The sequence below is a fragment of the Nuphar pumila genome, chromosome 5 (assembly GCF_984573655.1).
Source record: "Nuphar pumila chromosome 5, dmNupPumi1.hap1.1, whole genome shotgun sequence".
NCBI lineage: Eukaryota > Viridiplantae > Streptophyta > Magnoliopsida > Nymphaeales > Nymphaeaceae > Nuphar > Nuphar pumila.
Window position 1 is genome coordinate 45,380,020 of NC_143253.1, and position 22,341 is coordinate 45,402,360.

At 35.5% G+C, this 22,341-nt stretch overlaps 1 protein-coding gene across 1 annotated transcript in view; it reads left to right on the forward strand.

Moving 5' to 3' along the window:
- Nucleotides 1-7,817, forward strand: part of LOC149837491 (uncharacterized) — a 171,718-nt gene extending 163,901 nt beyond the window's left edge. The window contains exon 2 of the mRNA XM_090006078.1: nucleotides 7,637-7,817. Within this exon, the coding sequence (XP_089862204.1) occupies nucleotides 7,637-7,723 (87 nt within the window). The 3' untranslated portion in view covers nucleotides 7,724-7,817. The remainder of the gene's footprint in view (nucleotides 1-7,636) is intronic.
- Nucleotides 7,818-22,341: the final 14,524 nt, after the last annotated feature.

Genomic DNA, 22,341 nt, shown 5'->3' on the forward strand with positions numbered 1-22,341 from the left:
TAGTTCATTAGACAACATAGTTATGTAATGTGTTTTATTGAGTTTCAGCAGTTTGTTAGTTATTCTATCATTTATTAGTTAGTTTCTTAATTTCTTGTATTAGGCATTAGTTTGTTACATTAATTCTTGAATTCTAGTTAGTTAAATCTGTTTTGCTATTTTGTCTTTTAATGTAGGTGGTTATATTAGCTTGTTCATAGTTTAGTTTATGTTTAGTTTAGTTAATTTCATTCTTGTTTATGTTGAATATTTTTAGGCATTAATCAGTAAATTCTTGTTAGTTTTCTTCGTACTGCTTTTGGTTTGTGTTTTGCAGGGAAGCGTTGGAACATGCGGTAGAGCCCTTTTCGTGCCCTAAAAGAGCCCTCTGAGGTCTCTAAGAGGTCCTCTCAAGGGACCCTCAGACCCTCAAAAAGACCCCTCAGGGAGCCCTCAGAAAAGCAAAAGTTCAAGAAAACATACATTACCTCAAGAAGGGACAAGAAGACTCGAAGCACTGAAGCCTTTTCTTTTCTTTTTAGATTAGAGTTTTATTTTATTTTATTAATTGGGTCTGTAATAAAACCATTTATTTATTTTGTTTAAGCCCTCTGCGTAGGGCCATACTCCCTTAGTTACTTAATTATTTAATTTATTCTTTTACTTTTGGCAATAAAGAGTAGTTTAGCTTGTGTGGTTGAATACAAGTATTTCCCGTTCCCTGAGATCGACCCGGACTCCACCACTCGTGCGAGCCGGTTTTTATATTTTTGGTGTCTGGCTTTCACTTGATTTTGATTAAAAATATTATTTTAAAAAAAACCATTTTCCAAAACTCACACCAAATTTTGGCGCCGTTGCCGGGGAACGACGTAATATTAGTATTCACTTTATTGCCTAGTGTTTGTTTGCATTTAGGTTTAGAACCACGTATGTGCATATCTTAGAGACGAGCTTACTTTTCTGCACAGCCCACCTACTCGGATCCCCTTAGAGGTGATTGTGTACGATTGGTACCGTACATATAGATTTCATATTTCTTTTGCATAATCTCTGTTATGTGTAACTGCGTGGTGTGTTTGTTTAGTTTTTGTTGTTTTTAGTTTACTCGCTTTGTGGTTTGCATGGTTTGGCCGCTTAGTGCGTTAGTTAGGTAGAAAACCCAAATTAGGGCGTGTGCTACACCAGTCTACTCCAAGGTGTACGAATGGCTGACGATCATCATTTGATACGTCCTTTGAGGGAGTACTTCATGCCAAATACGTATACTCCCGCCTCCTGCATCACGAGACCTGATGTAGGAGCGAGCCATTTTGAGATTAAGGCCAGTGTGATTCAAATGCTACCTTCGTTTTATGGCCTTAGCAATAAGGACCCATATCGTCATCTCGACGAATTCCTTGAGATTTGCTCGACTGTGCGAATCAATAATTTTGGAGATGATGCTATGAGGTTGACTTTGTTTCCGTTCTCTCTCAAGGATAAAGCCAAGCACTGGCTAAAATCTCTTGAGACGGTTTGTATTACTACTTGGGAAGGAATGCAGCGCGAAATCCTCAAAAAGTACTTCCCAATTGGTAAAACGAATCAGTTTCGTAAAGCTATAACCAGTTTTTCTCAAATTGAGGGAGAACAGTTTCACGAGTCTTGGGAGAGATTGAAAGATCTTCTCCGCAAGTGTCTCCATCACCAGGTGCCTCGTTGGCAGTTGGTGCAGTATTTTTATAACGGGCTTACTGAGAAGCACCGTCAAATGGTTGATTCATCTTGTGGGGGCACTTTTATGCTCAAGAGTGAGGACGAGGCATGGTCTCTATTTGAGACCTTGAGTGAGAACAGGATGCATCATACCTTGTCTTCACGGCTCGATAGGACTACATCTCTGTCTAGTAGTCCTAGGAAAGTTGGGATTTCCGAAGTTGGGTCCGAGTTAGAATTGTGTACCAAGGTTGACCAGTTGACTAGGAAGTTAGATCAATTCCTAGCCAATTCTTCGAGAAGTCCAGTAGGAAGAGTGTGCGAGGTATGTGCTAACCCTGCACATTGTGTTTCGGATTGTTCGGCAGCACCGCTATATCCTGAATTTGTTCAGGAGCAGGTGAATATTGCCCAAGGTTTCGCTAAACCCATGCCTGATTCATTTGCACCATCATATAACCCATGTTGGCGAAACCAGTCCATTTCCCTATCCCATCAGCCCTCCTAGACACAGTATAGACACAGTAACCCTTCACAAGGTTACTCGCATCCTATATTTCCACAGGTTCATCCCCAGTCTAGTCTACCTTCTCTTCAGGAGCCCATTCCAAGCTCATCATTTCAGGAGAAGATGTTAGAGGCCTTTTCTGACATCAAGGCCACTCTTTGCTCCCATACGCAGTCAATAGCCAAGCTAGAGACTCAAATCGGACAATTGGCTCAGGCCTTCAGTAGGCAAAGCGAGGGGGGCCTATCTAGTCAGTCTGTTGTCAACCCAAAGGGAAATGATCCTATGTCATTTGACCTGCACCCCACATATTCACATCCTGTGCAGGTTAAATCTGTTGCATCCCTTAGGAATGGGAAGGCGTGTCACCCCATTCAGGAATCGATTCATGAACCCAATGTCCTACTCACTGATGAGTCGATCTCCTCCATTAGGCCCCAGGAGAAGGGGCAAGGCCCACAACTTCTACAATCATCATATATTGACCAAGCCCCAGTCCCCCAAGCATTCAGACCGTCGATTGCTTTTAGCAAGCAAGAGGTGCAGATGCAAAAGATGCTTGACCTAGTCAAGAAGGATCATATTCACCACTTGTCTGAAGTTGCAGTTATTGATAGTCGGTCGGTCCTAGACTCTCATTTACTGACCAGTCTCTCAGATGAGACTAATCTTCGTTCTTCATGTCGAGAGAGTCATGATACTACTTTTAGAGGTAGACGGGATGGAAACACAGTGCGTAGTGTCACAGATGACACTCTTTTCTTCATAGAGCCTGACTTCATGTCCATCGATCTCATGGACGATGAAGGTTTTTCCAGGGAAACGTCTGGCTGGGGACGTGAAACTTAGCGCTATATGGGAGGCAACTCATATCTTGTATATTATTAGCTTTGCTTAGAATTTATAGATTTTATTTTGTTTTTACTTTTTAGTTTTATTCATGAGTTTTTCATGTTCTTTTTGTTTCATTCATGGTTTTCATGTCATGTCATGTATACATTGCATTCATTACATTCATAGAACGTACATTTTTAATTCATGTCAGGTTATTCTACTCTTTTCCCACATTTATTTCCTCTCATGTGCATTCACTTAGTTTCATATATGCATGGGGGAGTGCCACTGGGACAGTGTCATTCAAGCATGGGGGAGGGTGTAGTTTGCACACCTTGATATTTCTGTTTACGTTCTTGCACATGTTTACACATCTCTCATGAAAAGTAGATTTTTAAAGAAAAAATTTAAACTTATATGAATGTTATTTCAAATCTGATGTTTTTAGAGGATTTTTAAGCCCCACGAAAAATTTTCTGACATAGATCTAAAAATTATGGTTGTTTATGCGGATTTCGAAGAATTGATGATAAATACATGTTAGAATTTATTTTGAATCATAAATATGAATATGCACAGTTTTATTTTTGAAAAACTAAGCAAATGGACAAAAGTGTAAAAATGAGCTCAAAAGAAAGTGAAAAAAGAGCATGCGTTAGGTTGTTTGGATAATTCCACAATCCTTAGTAGATGGAACTTAGATGCAAGTTGAAACTTTTAATTCCATTTTGAAAAGGAGAGTGGAAACTTCATGATCCTAAGTAGCTGAGAACAGATACAAGTTGAAATGTTTGATTCTCATGTTATAAAGGTGAATAAAGGAAGTCACTTTTATGTCTTAGTTGATATCTTTTGGTATGTATTGAAAAAGTATAGAAGATATTGACATTGCACAAGGCATAAAAGCAGACCACACGCAAGCTATAAGAGAAGAATGAATGCGCAAAAAGAAAAAGCGTGAAAAAAATGAAAAAAATCGAGAAAAGAGCTGAAAAAGAAAGAAAATTTCAATGCTTAGAAGTGTGATTGAGAAAACCTGTGCAGAAAACATATGAGTGAGGATAAGTAAATAATAATATGTTTTCTAAGAATAAAACATAAATAATTGTGATATTTAGAAAAGTGAAAGAAATTCTTTTTCTGTGGTGGTATATAAAAGATTCTAATTATGTTTTGATTTTGAAATAACAGGAAATATTTGTGAAAATAAAGTCTTTGATTATCTACTACTTATGAGGATGTGTAATATTATGCATACATGACAGAGATGTTTGTGGGTAGCATCACTGCAAACCCTCACGAGACCTTACTCGTCCACTGGGGTAACCCAGGGATTGAAAGGGCTTGTTGCATGGGCTAAATGCAACCTTGATTCCTACGAAAGTGAGTTAGGTTTTTGTTTTGATTAATTTATCATTTTTGTTTTTTCTTCAGTTTGCTCGAGGACTAGCAAACGATAAGCATGAGGGTATTTGATCATGCATAATATTTGCATTTTAATAATCATTATTTATGCATGATCCATGTTAAAATTACTATAAAAACCCATTTTTATCATTAGTTTTGAGAAACCGCATTGAATTGAATTTTACCAGAAAATCAGTTTTTTCAAAGCTTTCCCTGCAGTTTTAGTGTTTTTATTAGATTTAGATTTTTTAATTGTAGTTCAATTAGTTTAGGCTTGTATTAGCTAAAATTTAATTAGTTTAGTAAGTTTTGATTTTTAGAAAAACATGTTTTTCATAAGAGACCTTGTTTTGGAAATTAGCAAAAATCTTCAGACTCTTTTTGAAAAACCTGTTTTAACCTAATTAGATCATGATAAACTCATCTTTTCCAGCCATGGAGGCTGTTTTTCCAGCAGCCCTCACACTCCCTCCATCTTGCCTCTCTCTTCTCTCTCTCCCTTGCTCTCTCCCTCTATTGCCGATTTCTCTTCTTCTCACCTTCTTCTTTTTCCCCCTTCGTTTCATCAAGCCTCGAACCCCTTCTTCATCGGCAGCCTCTTTTTTTTCGTCGGGACCGTGTGGATGCAGCTGGATCAACCACCCTCTTTCCTCAACCCATCCAGCCGATCTTAGTAAGTCCTTCTTTTCTCCCCATCTTAGGATCATTGCATGCTTCGTACTTGATATTTTTTTTACCTATTCTCTACATATAGCATGATTTGGTATGTTTTTTTTATTCGTTCATCTTGGCATGATAGAAATTAGATTGGCTACGTTTGATGCTCGTCTCATCTTCTAGATAGCATAAATTTTTCTTTAGTAATAGTTACTTTAAACATCGTTGTGTTCTCACTGTTTAGTTGCATTATTGTGTATAGTTTTTTTTAGTCACGCAAACAGGGAATCGTGGTTTAGTTCAGCACAATCTGCAGGTCCGCTGTGCTGGAGAACGTAGACCGTGCAGGCTGCACTCATCTGGTCGCACTTCAAAATCCATGAACAGCGTTTCACGTTGTCAACAAGTTCAATATTAATTTTTATCTAACATCAATCAGCGTGACACGTTGGTCTCTCTCTTGAGCCAGCAATACATTACCAGCTGCGTGAAAGTCTTTTTTGTTCTTTTGTTTTATTATGTCAATCATTGTTTGATTAGGTTAGTTGTTTAACTTTTTATTTATTAGAATTTACTTTTTCTAATTTTGTAGTGAATTAGAATAGCCGGTTTTGGTTTGCTATTTCATTTGAATTTCTTTTGCACAGGTGGGTGATTTCCATTGTGTTTGGCTGCAGTGTTAGATTAATTTATTTAGGATAGTGTTAATGTCTGTTAGGTAGTTGAGTGCATAGTTTTTATCATCCGATTCTGGTTTTTGTTCAGCATGTTAGTCGTTTCCAGCATATAGAATTTTCAGTTGGTTTTATTAATCATTTTTTTTTTGTTTTTTTTTTGTTAGTCAGTTTAATCTTGTGCATACAACATGTTAACTTTTCTGAATCAACGTCTGTTGCTTTGGTTATTTCTTTATTAGTTGGCCTGTTATTGCATTCAGCATTTATTTTGGTTGTTTTAGTTTATTAAGTTTTTTTTTTTTTTAAGTAGTCTTCTACAATAGACGTTAATTGTTTTGGTGGTTTATTTTAATAGTTTGTTTAATCATTAGTTGATTCTTGCTTTTTGCTTAAGCCCTTTATTTAGTTTATTAGACAACATAGTTATGTAATGTGTTTTATTGAGTTTCAGCAGTTTGTTAGTTATTCTATCATTTATTAGTTAGTTTCTTAATTTCTTGTATTAGGCATTAGTTTGTTACATTAATTCTTGAATTCTAGTTAGTTAAATCTGTTTTGCTATTTTGTCTTTTAATGTAGGTGGTTATATTAGCTTGTTCATAGTTTAGTTTATGTTTAGTTTAGTTAATTTCATTCTTGTTTATGTTGAATATTTTTAGGCATTAATCAGTAAATTCTTGTTAGTTTTCTTCGTACTGCTTTTGGTTTGTGTTTTGCAGGGAAGCGTTGGAACATGCGGTAGAGCCCTTTTCGTGCCCTAAAAGAGCCCTCTGAGGTCTTTAAGAGGTCCTCTCAAGGGACCCTCAGACCCTCAGAAAGACCCCTCAGGGAGCCCTCAGAAAAGTAAAAGTTCAAGAAAACATACATTACCTCAAGAAGGGACAAGAAGACTCGAAGCACTGAAGCCTTTTCTTTTCTTTTTAGATTAGAGTTTTATTTTATTTTATTAATTGGGTCTGTAATAAAACCATTTATTTATTTTGTTTAAGCCCTCTGCGTAGGGCCATACTCCCTTAGTTACTTAATTATTTAATTTATTCTTTTACTTTTGGCAATAAAGAGTAGTTTAGCTTGTGTGGTTGAATACAAGTATTTCCTGTTCCCTGAGATCGACCCGGACTCCACCACTCGTGCGAGCCGGTTTTTATATTTTTGGTGTCTGGCTTTCACTTGATTTTGATTAAAAATATTATTTAAAAAAAAACCGTTTTCCAAAACTCACACCACTATAATCACATATAAAGTTTTTTTGCCTGCCTTAGAGCACATATGAGCATGTTATAATCACATATTCAGTTTTTTGACTGCCTAAGAACACATATGAGCATGTTATAATCACATATTCAGTTTTTTGACTACCTTAAAACACATATGAGCATGCACAAATCACATATAGAGTTTTTTTACTGCCTTAGAACATATATCATTTATGATAGAATCACATATAAATTTTTTTGCTTTGCCTGCCTTAGAGCACATATGAGCATGCTATAATCACATATTCAATTTTTTGACTGCCTTAGCACACATACGAGCATGATCGAATCACATATATAGTTTTTTGCCTGCCTTAAAGCACATCTGAGCATGGTAGAATCACATATAGAGTTTTTCTAGCTGCCTTAGAACACATATGAACATGCTATAATCACATATTCAATTTTTTGACTGCCTTAGCACACATATGAGCATGATAGAATCACATATATATATAACTTTTTGTCTGCCTTAGAGCACATATGAGCATGATAGAATCACATATAGAGTTTTTTTATTGCCTTAGATCACACATGAGCACATGATAGAATCACATATAGTGTGTAATTTATTTCATTATATTTTGTTTATTAATACTGACTGTTCTTTTCTTGTGTAGGCTGCTAGCGATAATCAGCGTAGTGGAGCTGAAGGGACAGATAAAGACAATGAACAAGAAGACGCACAAAATCTTGGCGATGATTAGAGAACTGTGTTGAAGAAGTTCTATTTTTTTATGTTTCCTAATTGTAATTGTTGAATTGTAAATAATTAAACTTGTTAATTTTAAGGTGGAACGATTAATTGTTGTATATTCTTGTTATATGAAATTTTTTGTGTGGTTTGTTTTTTATTTACAGGAAATATAAATTTACAGGAAATATAATTGTACCGTTCTCGGTATTTAATTTTCAAATAAATTTTTTTAAATTTTTTTTCGTGTTTGCGACGGAACCATCCGTCGCTATTCATATAAATCTAGCGATGACATAGCGACGGAAGTAAATCCGTCGCCAAGCCGTGGTCGCCGTTTAGTACTGGCGGATTGGCGACGGAATATAGCGCTCGTTAGTCCATCACAATTAGCGACGGACCTGGCGACGGAATAAATCCGTCGCCAGTTAGCGTCGAAATATTCGCGACGTAAGCATACCGTCGCCTCGTTGTCTCTAATCCGTCGCTAACAGGCGTAGCGACGGATTAGCAACGGAATGTGGTCATCGCTAATCTACTGCTTTGTTGTAGTGTTTTTCTTCAATCAGTGGCCAAGACTTGCGCCCTGTCATGCGAGCCACAACATCTTTAGAGTCTAGACCCTTGACATTGATCAAGAACTGCTGCTTTAACGGATCTCCAGGCTGACCTACTGGCTCGGGCAATCCCATGATCTCTGAAAACTCATCCATCACTAGTGTCATCTCGCCCCATGGGAACCAAAATATGCAAGTGCACGGATTCCACCGCTCTGCCAGTGCATAGATCAGATTGCCATTAACCATCAACTTTCCCACTACAGATGGCAGTTCTAACCCGCAATCGCTCAAATGGTCCAGAAACATACGAGAGAATTTTTTGAACCAAACATAGTACCACCGGAGGAATGAGGGTCTGGTGCTGAGAGCTCGATGCTCAGAAAGACTTTATCACACCTCGTAGGAGATGTGACCCTCAGGAAAAACAGAATCGAGCTGACTGGATGCCATTGGACTGAAAGATAGGAAATTTGGAATTAGAATTTTGGAAAAATACAAGAATTTTGAAAATTGCAGGCAGAATAAAATAAGAGCTGGAAATTCGAAGTCCAGAGGAACGAAAGAATGGAAAATCACCTAGAGTTTTGAAGAAAAAATGGATAATTTGGAAAAATCGTCCAGGGTTTACAAAGAAATGCTTTATAAATGAGAAAATGAAGTATTTTGGAAAAACTGGGGAAAATATGGGAAAATAAGATGGAAATGAATATCATACATTCAATCACAAACAATTATGCACATACAGTATTCCCTAAGAAGCTGATTCTAAATGCATCAATTTTGAAAGAGCTTTAGGACCCTAATCCTGACTCTAGGCTCAGATCAACTATGTCCAATCATGCTATGCCGATATACTCGAGCTGAGGCTCGAAGTACGTGGCATAAAATTTCATCTTCGATTCTAGGCCTGTGTTTTCCCAACATCCTTGAGCACCTGCCGATATACGTTGGACTATGGCCCTTGGTACGTGGCAGGGGGGCGTTAGCCCAAATAAGTGGCCCAGTTGTGAGGCTCTGTCCCAAACTATGGTTCTGGATGAGAGCCCAGCAACGTGAAGACCGGGTAGACATAGGTGGGGTGGTTTTTGAAATATGAGCACATGCAGGCAAACAGAGGGCTCTAAAAACTAAAGAGATAGAGATTTTGAAATTTTTTGAAGAAGCAAGCATTGTTTTCATACAATTCCTAGATTAAGGAGTGTTCTATTTCAGACCTAAGTCTATGTGAGCATGAATAATTCTCCTTAATATGGTCATACCAAACCATGCCTAGTCTACATGCAATTCATGTAAGCTGGGTTTAAGTCTAGGCTCCTAGGTTCACATGATATCAGAATTAAAGCTGACATTCCATAAAACATAATTTTGATAATTGAGCTAAGTTAAAGCACATGATTGATCATACGAAGACAGGTCTCATCACGGTCACCAAACCTGTTGGTTGTACTTTTGGAGATGGTATTTTTAAAACATATTTCGCAATGAAATCAAGGAAAAATCGTCAACCAAAGATATAAAAACTGACTTTCCACCGAAGTGGCGAGTACGGGTCGAATCCACAGGGAACGGGATATAATCTGAATTAATTCTCAAATAACAATTTATTAATATCACACACTTTACAACTATGTCAAAATTATAAATTGAATTAAATAACAATCTAAACTATGAAAATAAACTAAAATAGGAAGCTAAGTCTTCTGCAGGTCTCTAGGGGCAAAACTGTCTTTTCACAACATGGGCATTGGCACCTCATATTTGAATTACACCTGTGAACCAGTTCTAACCTATCAACCTACACAATAAAAACACAAAGTCAGTACACAATTAACAATTAAAATTAACTTACGTCTACAACTAGTTCTAAACTAATACATAAATTAAATTACAATTAAAACTAAAGAAAACTACAATTATAACTTCTAACTAGTCTAACTAAGTAAAACAACTCTAATTAATCTAAATACTGTTAATTTACTAACTGCAATACTAGAAAACACTAAAACTATACGAAATCAAACAAATAGCTAAATGACTTTTCTGTCCCTAAAGAATGCAAAAATGGACTTTGACAACTTTTCGCAAAACACAGTTTTGAGGAGTCAAACGAATTCCAATTTTTCTGAAATTACTTCTATACTGTAACTCACAGATCCAAGAAAATGACACATTTTACAGATTTGAAAAATACATTTTGGATCTCCAGATCTAAGTGTTTCAAAATCAGGATAATCTTGGAAATCGCTAGACCCGAAATTTTAAAATCCGAAAAAGCTGTTTTCACAAAACGCTTAAAACACAAGCCAAATCAACTCGGATCGAGCTGAAATTTGGTCTGCAGACAGTTAACACACAGATGTAAAGAATGGAAAATAATTTTCAGAAAACTCAGTAAAAATCCACATGAAATGACAAGTGCACGATTGGGTAGAAATTAGGGTTTTGGCTCAGTGCACTATTCATTGATTTGAATCCACTAATGACATTTTACTTTGAAATCACAGACAAATACAGTCCTAACTAAACCTAAGCTACTGCTAAACTACAGAAAACAATAACAATTAAACTAAGTTATAAAATCTAAGAAATAACCTAAACAACTACTATTAATTCTAATCTACACTACTTGTTAAATCTAATTTAACCTAAACTCACTAACTAACTAACTAAATTAATAAACTATCTAACTAATGTTAAAAGTTAATAGAAACAACTACGAACCTATGGTCATGCTAACTAAGGTTAACTAAGGTTCGGATCAACTAACTAACTAGGTTAGTTACCTAGGGTTAACTAATGCTAATCACTAACTATGGCTCGCTAGGGGTTGGTTAACTAGGGTAGCTAAAATAATTAATCACTTAGGGTACTAACTAAGGTTCTAGGATACGGTTGGGATTAGGTACCTAGGGTTAGTCGACTAAGGCTCACTAGGGTTGACATGGGTCGATTAGGGTTAGTAGCATTAACTAACTAACTAACTAAGGTTTAGACTAACTAGGATCGGTTGTGGTTAGTAGGATTAACTAAGGTAATTAACTACCTAGGGTTAGGCATTAATTAACTATCTAGGTTAGTTGACTAACTATGATTACTTAATAACTAGAGTTCTAGGGTACTGTGGGAGTTAGTAGGGTTTAACTAAGGCTAGGATTTGGTTAGGATTAACTAACTATGGGTAACTAACTATGGTCAAGCACAAACTATGGTTAGTTGGGGTAGACTACGGTTAGACTAGGGGGTCGGTTAGGATATGGAATTAAAATGGGTCCATGCCACCCTCTAAATTACCTATTCTAATGATTAATTAAACCTTACTAAACAATAATGTACACATAATCTAACTCATGAATGAAATTTAATTAAGATCACTACCTACCTAAATGGGGCCTACACGAATTTCTAAAACCTAATCCGATTGCAAAACTTACTAAGTTATCTACTCTAAAATTAATGCTAATTCAAACTAGACAATAATAAGTGGGGCTTTAAAATAAGAATCCACGGATTTGGTAGGGGATAACCTATCTCATTCTTGCCTTAATAGCACTTTAGGAAAGTTTTAAAGTGTAAAAATGAGCTCAAAAGAAAGTGAAAAAAGAGCATGCGTTAGGTTGTTTGGATAATTCCACAATCCTTAGTAGATGGAACTTAGATGCAAGTTGAAACTTTTAATTCCATTTTGAAAAGGAGAGTGGAAACTTCATGATCCTAAGTAGCTGAGAACAGATACAAGTTGAAATGTTTGATTCTCATGTTATAAAGGTGAATAAAGGAAGTCACTTTTATGTCTTAGTTGATATCTTTTGGTATGTATTGAAAAAGTATAGAAGATATTGACATTGCACAAGGCATAAAAGCAGACCACACGCAAGCTATAAGAGAAGAATGAATGCGCAAAAAGAAAAAGCGTGAAAAAAATGAAAAAAATCGAGAAAAGAGCTGAAAAAGAAAGAAAAGTTCAATGCTTAGAAGTGTGATTGAGAAAACCTGTGCAGAAAACATATGAGTGAGGATAAGTAAATAATAATATGTTTTCTAAGAATAAAACATAAATAATTATGATATTTAGAAAAGTGAAAGAAATTATTTTTCTGTGGTGGTATATAAAAGATTCTAGTTATGTTTTGATTTTGAAATAACAGGAAATATTTGTGAAAATAAAGTCTTTGATTATCTACTACTTATGAGGATGTGTAATATTATGCATACATGACAGAGATGTTTGTGGGTAGCATCACTGCAAACCCTCACGAGACCTTACTCGTCCACTGGGGTAACCCAGGGATTGAAAGGGCTTGTTGCATGGGCTAAATGCAACCTTGATTCCTACGAAAGTGAGTTAGGTTTTTGTTTTGATTAGTTTATCATTTTTGTTTTTTCTTCAGTTTGCTCGAGGACTAGCAAACGATAAGCATGAGGGTATTTGATCATGCATAATATTTGCATTTTAATAATCATTATTTATGCATGATCCATGTTAAAATTACTATAAAAACCCATTTTTATCATTAGTTTTGAGAAACCGCATTGAATTGAATTTTACCAGAAAATCAGTTTTTTCAAAGCTTTCCCTGCAGTTTTAGTGTTTTTATTAGATTTAGATTTTTTAATTGTAGTTCAATTAGTTTAGGCTTGTATTAGCTAAAATTTAATTAGTTTAGTAAGTTTTGATTTTTAGAAAAACATGTTTTTCATAAGAGACCTTGTTTTGGAAATTAGCAAAAATCTTCAGACTCTTTTTGAAAAACCTGTTTTAACCTAATTAGATCATGATAAACTCATCTTTTCCAGCCATGGAGGCTGTTTTTCCAGCAGCCCTCACACTCCCTCCATCTTGCCTCTCTCTTCTCTCTCTCCCTTGCTCTCTCCCTCTATTGCCGATTTCTCTTCTTCTCACCTTCTTCTTTTTCCCCCTTCGTTTCATCAAGCCTCGAACCCCTTCTTCATCGGCAGCCTCTTTTTTTTCGTCGGGACCGTGTGGATGCAGCTGGATCAACCACCCTCTTTCCTCAACCCATCCAGCCGATCTTAGTAAGTCCTTCTTTTCTCCCCATCTTAGGATCATTGCATGCTTCGTACTTGATATTTTTTTTACCTATTCTCTACATATAGCATGATTTGGTATGTTTTTTTTATTCGTTCATCTTGGCATGATAGAAATTAGATTGGCTACGTTTGATGCTCGTCTCATCTTCTAGATAGCATAAATTTTTCTTTAGTAATAGTTACTTTAAACATCGTTGTGTTCTCACTGTTTAGTTGCATTATTGTGTATAGTTTTTTTTTAGTCACGCAAACAGGGAATCGTGGTTTAGTTCAGCATAATCTGCAGGTCCGCTGTGCTGGAGAACGTAGACCGTGCAGGCTGCACTCATCTGGTCGCACTTCAAAATCCATGAACAGCGTTTCACGCTGTCAACAAGTTCAATATTAATTTTTATCTAACATCAATCAGCGTGACACGTTGGTCTCTCTCTTGAGCCAACAATACATTACCAGCTGCGTGAAAGTCTTTTTTGTTCTTTTGTTTTATTATGTCAATCATTGTTTGATTAGGTTAGTTGTTTAACTTTTTATTTATTAGAATTTACTTTTTCTAATTTTGTAGTGAATTAGAATAGCCGGTTTTGGTTTGCTATTTCATTTGAATTTCTTTTGCACAGGTGGGTGATTTCCATTGTGTTTGGCTGCAGTGTTAGATTAATTTATTTAGGATAGTGTTAATGTCTGTTAGGTAGTTGAGTGCATAGTTTTTATCATCCGATTCTGGTTTTTGTTCAGCATGTTAGTCGTTTCCAGCATATAGAATTTTCAGTTGGTTTTATTAATCATTTTTTTTTTGTTTTTTTTTTGTTAGTCAGTTAAAACAATTAAACAACCCAAACACCTAAACACTCTAGGTGTTGGTCTATGCACGAACAATATCTATGCTAAAACTGGACGAAAAACAGAAAATACCTAACACCTAACTCACGCACATGATAGGTTTTAACTAGAAGAAAGGGATGAGAGAACCAACCTCTAGGGCGATCCGACGACTGAGGGGGAGAAGAGAGCAGACTTTGTAATGATCTCGCGCCACGAAGGACCTCGTTGATGCTGTCTCACATCTCTTTGCTGTCTTTTGCAGGGAAACAGTCTGGATGGATATGCCTGAAGATGGCGTGTTTTAATGGAGAAGAGAGCCATCGAGGGTAGGGATGGCTTGCTATGGAGAGGCAGACAACGCCCCTACCACGGCTGGTCACTCCACCTATAGCTGCAACCTACAAAAGAAAACCTCAATAATTAGTTTCAGTAGGGTGAGAAGAAGGACAAGATGTGAAAAGAAAAGAATGGAAGAAGAAGATGGCATCTCCATTGAAGATGAGCTTCATGGATGAGGAAAAACATGAATGGGAGGGGCGGCTAGGTGGAAGTGGAGGTGAGCAAGAATCGTGCCCCTAGGGCACGAAAATCAAAGCAAAGACAAGGCTGGAATGGGCGTGTTCTCCCTTTTGACGTTTTGGGCTGTTTTGGGTTATTTTACAAAAACAGTGTTAAAAGCAAAATATTTACTGGGCGCCTCTTTCTGCAAGTGTTTTTTGGAAAATAATTTATGAAAACTCGAATTGAGTTGGAGCTGGATTGATTCCATGTGTTTTGACCCAAATCCAAGATCCAAATGGGCGTTTGGATCCAAATCTCTCAAATCTGCTCCGAGGTTTGACCCCTACACTGTAAATGCATTAATTCCTTCATTTTAAGTCCGATTTTGATGAAATTCGAACCAAAGCTCTATAACATCATTATGCACCTAAGTGTATGCTTTAAACCTATAGATGATGCATTTATGCAGTGAAACTATGTTAATAAAATAGAATATTTATGCATCATCAAATACCCCCATGCTAGAATAATTGCTAGTCCCTAGCAATACACTCTACCATGCAATAAAAATATGGACTACCCAATAACATGAAAGCTCTTATTAAATAAATAAAAAAAACTAACTCACTTTCGTAGGAATCACGGTTGCATTTAGCATATGCAACAAGCCCTTTAAACCCCTGGGTTACCCTAGTGGACGAGTAAGGTCTCGTGAGGGTTTGCAGAGATGCTACCCACAAACATCAATATCATGCATGATTGATTTTTTTCAGAAATATTAGGAAATTAAGAACTCATTGTAAACATATATTTCATGTAATCTACATTTTCAAAACAATTTCAGAAATTCTTATGTCACCACAGTAAAAATCATTTTCTTCACTTTTCTAAAATTGTAATTATCTATGAATTCTCTCAGAAAGTCAAGTATTTTCATGTTTTACTCATTTATCCTCACCTGTATATTTTCTGCACAGTAATTCACAAATATTCTTAAGCAATGAAATTTTATTCATTCAGCTCATTCTTTTTCTTTTGATATTCAATTTTCACTCTTTTTCAATTCTTCTAACTTGAGCACTATTTCGAATATCAAGTCTCATGACCCGTGTAGCGAGCTTTAGGTCAGTGACTCCCAGGTCAGACAACCTTAGGGCACCAGATACAAAGTATCCCTCAGACTTAATTGCTCGAGTCACTAACCTTCTATTCTAATAGTTTACGTACAGTTTCCTCTCATCATGTGCAATGTCTCTATCTCTTAGGCTTTCTATGCAGTCCATGTAACAGGCTTTCGAATCGGTGGCTCCCAAACCAGATGGCTTTAGGGCACTAGGTGTAAAACACCCTTCAGACTCTACTTACTTGAACTACAAAGGCCACAAATATCAACTCGACAAGAAGATGATCTCCTTCATTATCCATTTCGTAAGAGACTCAAACATTTCAACTCGTGTCTGAGTTCTACTACTAGGATTCACAAAGACATCAACAACTAAACGTAGCTCTATTCTATAAAGCTTATTTTTCAAAAACATCATTCAATTGCTCACTTTTTCTACAAAACACACTGTGCATACTTATACTAAGGTGATTCAAAACTTGCTAACAATCAAATACTATCTTTTCTTTAAACTATTTCATAAACAACTACACTATTTAAATCAGATCAGAAAAAACATTTCACACGGGGCTTACAAATGTCTAAATTGTCAAATCATGCAGCAATACAATCATAAATGCTACAAATTATTCTTAAAGACCTATTTTTACGAGTTTTTAGCTACCAAACATAAAGATTTTTTTTTTTTAAATTCTGTGCATCTAAACCATCCCCCCATGCTTGAATGACACTGTCCCTAGTGGCATACAAAATATGTAATCATGCAATGCAGATGCACACTACAGAACAATAAAATAAATAAGGAGAAAGGATTGATACAACCTGGTATGCTCGAGCCATCTGAAGCTGTCGATTGACTGGACTTTGCACCACCACTATGCATGTACAAATGCATAGTTTTCTGCTCATCTGGTCAACGTTCTACTCCTGAAGGCTTCTTCATGACTGGTGACTTTGACTCACACATTGATGGATCGGATGTTCATATATGTAAACAATGAAATGCAACACAAAAGAAATGAAATCAAACATAATTCAGAATAAAACTCATGAACAACTAACTACTTTATTCTAATGTACATATGATACATCCTAAATAACAGTTAATGAAATAAAACACTAAGATATAAAACAACTAAACTATGTCAGACTTACTCTATAAAATCAATCTATATCTAAATCAGTAAAACAATGAACAAAATAGCAGCTAACCTATATTAGAATTAACTAAGATAATCAATCTAATCTAAATCAGCAAGTTAGCAATTACTCTATGTTAGACTATGTTAAAATAATCTAATTACTTTACGAAATAAAAAGACAATTCTACTCTAAATCAGAAAGTTAAACAACTAAACTATTTTAAACTATGTTAAAACAATCTAATTAATCTATGAAAACAATTCTAATCTAAAACGCAATATTAGTAAACATAGGAAAACACTACTATTTTATCTAAGACTCACCTGTTTAAATAATCATTAAAGCATGGAATTCAGTGAATCCTAAGAAAAACAACGAATGAACCCTATATTTTCTAACTATGTTAAAATCTACAAACTAAAACAATTAAATAAACTAAACTAAACTAAACACATATATTAATAAAATGATATCTCAGAAATAATCAGAATATATCGCCGTTCCCCGGCAACAACGCCATAATTTGGTTATACTTTTGGAGATGGCATTTTTAAAACATATTTCGCAATGAAATCAAGGGAAAATCGTCAACCAAAGATATAAAACCGACTTTCCACCGAAGTGGCGAGTACGGGTCGAATCCACACGGAACGGGATATAATCTGAATTAATTCTAAAATAACACTTTATTAATATCACACACTTTACAACTATGTCAAAATTATAAATTGAATTAAATAACAATCTAAACTATGAAAATAAACTAAAATAGGAAGCTAAGTCTTCTGCAGGTCTCTAGGGGCAAAACTGTCTTTTCACAACATGGGCATTGGCACCTCATATTTGAATTACACCTGTGAACCTGTTCTAACTTATCAACCTACACAATAAAAACACAAAGACAGTACACAATTAACAATTAAAATTAACTTACGTCTACAACTAGTTCTAAACTAATACATAAATTAAATTACAATTAAAACTAAAGAAAACTACAATTATAACTTCTAACTAGTCTAACTAAGTAAAACAACTCTAATTAATCTAAATTTTTTTAATTTACTAACTGCAATACTAGAAAACACTAAAACTATACGAAATCAAACAAATAGCTAAATGACTTTTCTGTCCCTAAAGAATGCAAAAATGGACTCTGACAGCTTTTCGCAAAACACAGTTTTGAGGGGTCAAACGAATTTCAATTTTTCTGAAATCACTTCTATACTGTAACTGACAGATCCAAGAAAATGACACATTTTACAGATTTGAAAAATACGTTCTGGATCTCCAGATCTAAGTGTTTCAAAATCAGGATAATCTTGGAAATCGCTAGACCCGAAATTTTAAAATCCGAAAATGCTGTTTTCACAAAACGCTTAAAACACAGACCAAATCAACTCGGATCGAGCTGAAATTTGGTCTGCAGAGAGTTAACACACAGATGTAAAGAATGAAAAATAATTTTCAGAAAACTCAGTAAAAATCCACATGAAATGACAAGTGCACGATTGGGTAGAAATTAGGGTTTTGGCTCACTGCACTATTCATTGATTTGAATCCACTAATGACATTTTACTTTGAAATCACAAACAAATACAGTCCTAACTAAACCTAAGCTACTGCTAAACTACAGAAAACAATAACAATTAAACTAAGTTATAAAATCTAAGAAATAACCTAAACAACTACTATTAATTCTAATCTACACTACTTGTTAAATCTAATTTAACCTAAACTCACTAACTAACTAACTAAATTAATAAACTATCTAACTAATGTTAAAAGTTAATAGAAACAACTACGAACCTATGGTCATGCTAACTAAGGTTAACTAAGGTTCGGATCAACTAACTAACTAGGTTAGTTACCTAGGGTTAACTAATGCTAATCACTAACTATGGCTCGCTAGGGGTTGGTTAACTAGGGTAGCTAAAATAATTTATCACTTAGGGTACTAACTAAGGTTCTAGGATACGGTTGGGATTAGGTACCTAGGGTTAGTCGACTAAGGCTCACTAGGGTTGACATGGGTCGATTAGGGTTAGTAGCATTAACTAACTAACTAACTAAGGTTTAGACTAACTAGGATCGGTTGTGGTTACTAGGATTAACTAAGGTAATTAACTACCTAGGGTTAGGCATTAATTAACTATCTAGGTTAGTTGACTAACTATGATTACTTAATAACTAGAGTTCTAGGGTACTGTGGGAGTTAGTAGGGTTTAACTAAGGCTAGGATTTGGTTAGGATTAACTAACTATGGGTAACTAACTATGGTCAAGCACAAACTATGGTTAGTTGGGGTAGACTACGGTTAGACTAGGGGGTCGGTTAGGATATGGAATTAAAATGGGTCCATGCCACCCTCTAAATTACCTATTCTAATGATTAATTAAACCTTACTAAACAATAATGTACACATAATCTAACTCATGAATGAAATTTAACTAAGATCACTACCTACCTAAATGGGCCTACACGAATTTCTAAAACCTAATCCTATTGCAAAACTTACTAAGTTATCTACTCTAAAATTAATGCTAATTCAAACTAGACAATAATAAATGGGGCTTTAAAATAAGAATCCACGGATTTGGTAGGGGATAACCTATCTCATTCTTGCCTTAATAGCACTTTAGGAAAGTTTTAAAGTGTAAAACCGTCCAGCCCAGTGGCATCATGCATTTTTTCCTTTTTATCATTAAAAGCAATCTATCCAAATTGAAAACTCTTCCAAAAGCACAATACACGATTTTGGCTAGCTTTAAAAGCATTACTCCCTTTTTAGAAATCCTTTTCTAATCCTTGCACACGTTTTGATTGGCTTTAAAAGACATGTCAACACTTACCAAAATCGTGTAAATACATTTTAGAGAAATTCATTTGAAATTCAAATGGGTTTCCACCTTTGAAAATGTAACTCATGGTAATTGGCTGGATAACAATCATTACAACTTTCCTAAATTCATTCCCACGAATTTGGATAGGACATCCGCCTTCCCAAAAACGCATTCTAACAATAAACACTGAATTTCCCCTTATCTAAAATATCATATTAAGCAACTAACTAAATTACTCTAGCATTAATCTAACTAAACTAATATATATACAACTAATTCAAGGGCACAAAGAATAAAATGAAATGGACATTGTCTATCAAAGTAAATGCTATACACCAAATTAAATTACTACATTAATACTAAATTAACTAAAACAAAAATTAAAGACTATAACTATTCTAATGAACACATGCCTAACCTAATTACCAAACCCGTTAAACAATAATCTATAAACTGCTATCTACAGAACTTTTAGGCAACACACGAATTGAACAAACCTAATATGCAATCTACATTAAATTAACAACTAAAAAATACGAACTAAGGACTCTAAGCAAAATCTAAATTATATTCTACATGAGTACACGTCTAAACTGAAATATTAAACTAAGAAACATGAAAAGAAGCTAACTACTATGCTGTACAGAAAATCAAAACAGAAAGTGAATTCTAACATATCCCTACAATCGACTAGACTAAGAACAAAACAGAAATTCATACTAAATATACTACATGATTTAAAATCTATTAAAAACCTAAACAGTAATTTACAAACTGAAATTAAGACAGCAAACTAAAGAATCATAGAAAACATCACAACTGGCTGGACGACCTACCTAAAAATCAGAAAGACAATACTCAACACTTAGTTTTATCAAAATCTAAAAACATTAAAAACAAGGAATGACATCTACATGATTTCTAAGGTAATGGATTCAATCAAGACGAGGTTCATGAGACAGAGAAACACTAGAAAACGCAGACACATTGTAAATAACAGAAATATTTGGATCACACGCACACACCTAAATCACCATCGATGGATTAAAAATAAAACAATTAAACAACCCAAACACCTAAACACTCTACGTTCTGGTCTATGCACGAACAATATCTATGCTAAAGCTGGATGAAAAACAGAAAATACCTAACACCTAACTCACACACATGATAGGTTTTAACTAGAAGAAAGGGATGAGAGAACCAACCTCCAGGGCGATCCGACGTCTGAGGGGGAGAAGAGAGCAGACTTTGCAATGATCTCGCGCCACGAAGGACCTCGTTGATGCCGTCTAACATCTCTTTGTTGTCTTTTGCAGGGAAACAATCTGGATGGATATGCCCGAAGATGGCGTGTTTTAATGGAGAAGAGAGCCAACGGGGGTAGGGATGGCTTGCTATGGAGAGGCAGACGACGCCCCTACCACGGCTGGTCACTCCACCTGCAGCTGCAACCTACAAAAGAAAACCTCAATGATTAGTTTCAGCATGGTGAGAAGAAGGACAAGATGTGAAAAGAAAAGAATGGAAGAAGAAGATGGCGTCTCCATTGAAGATGAGCTTCATGGATGAGGAAAAACATGAATGGGAGGGGCGGCTAGGTGGAAGTGGAGGTGAGCAAGAATCGTGCCCCTAGGGCACGAAAATCAAAGCAAAGACAAGGCTGGAATGGGCGTGTTCTCCCTTTTGACGTTTTGGGCTGTTTTGGGTTATTTTACAAAAACAGTGTTAAAAGAAAATTATTTACTGGGTGCCTCTTTCTGCAGGGGGTTTTTGGAAAATAATTTATGAAAACTCGAATTGGGTTGGAGCTGGATTGATTCCATGTGTTTTGACCCAAATCCAAGATCCAAATGGGTGTCTGGATCCAAATCTCTCAAATCTGCTCCAAGGTTTGACCCGCTACACTGTAAATGCATTAATTTCTTCATTTTAAGTCTGATTTCGATGAAATTCGAACCAAAGCTCTATAACATCATTATGCACCTAAGTGTATGCTTTAAACCTATAGATGATGCATTTATGCAGTGAAAATGTGTTAATAAAACAGAATATTTATGCATCATCACCTATTATCATCGCAAAAATTTTCCCCCTTCTCTTGTGAGAGAGAAATGAATTTTACGAGTCAAACTCGATCAAAGTTTTGAAAATGGTTTTGAAAATTACTCGCCTCCGTTTTGAAAATTTGCGGAAAAAATCCGTGGAATGGGATCCGCCTGTCGGTACAAGGTTCAACCGTTCCTGACGCCTTTACCAGAGGTAATTGAACCAAGGATCAATTGCGTGCTTTAACTTGACTCAAATATCTAAATTATGCTCTATTTTTTCTAGAATGCACATAGAATCAGACTTGTGCTATGAAATTTTGAAAACAATGCAATGTTTGAGAAAATATGATGTTTGCTTTGGAAAATTGAAATATGCTTAAAAATTGATTGGAAAAGTACTTGAAAATTGAATTCCTGGGAAAATCATTGAATTTCATTGGAAATCAGAAATTTGCATTGGAAAGTGATTTCTCAGGAAAATTTAAACTTTAGAAAATCGATTTTGAAATGTGGAATTGCTTTTCTGAGAAAATGGATTTGCG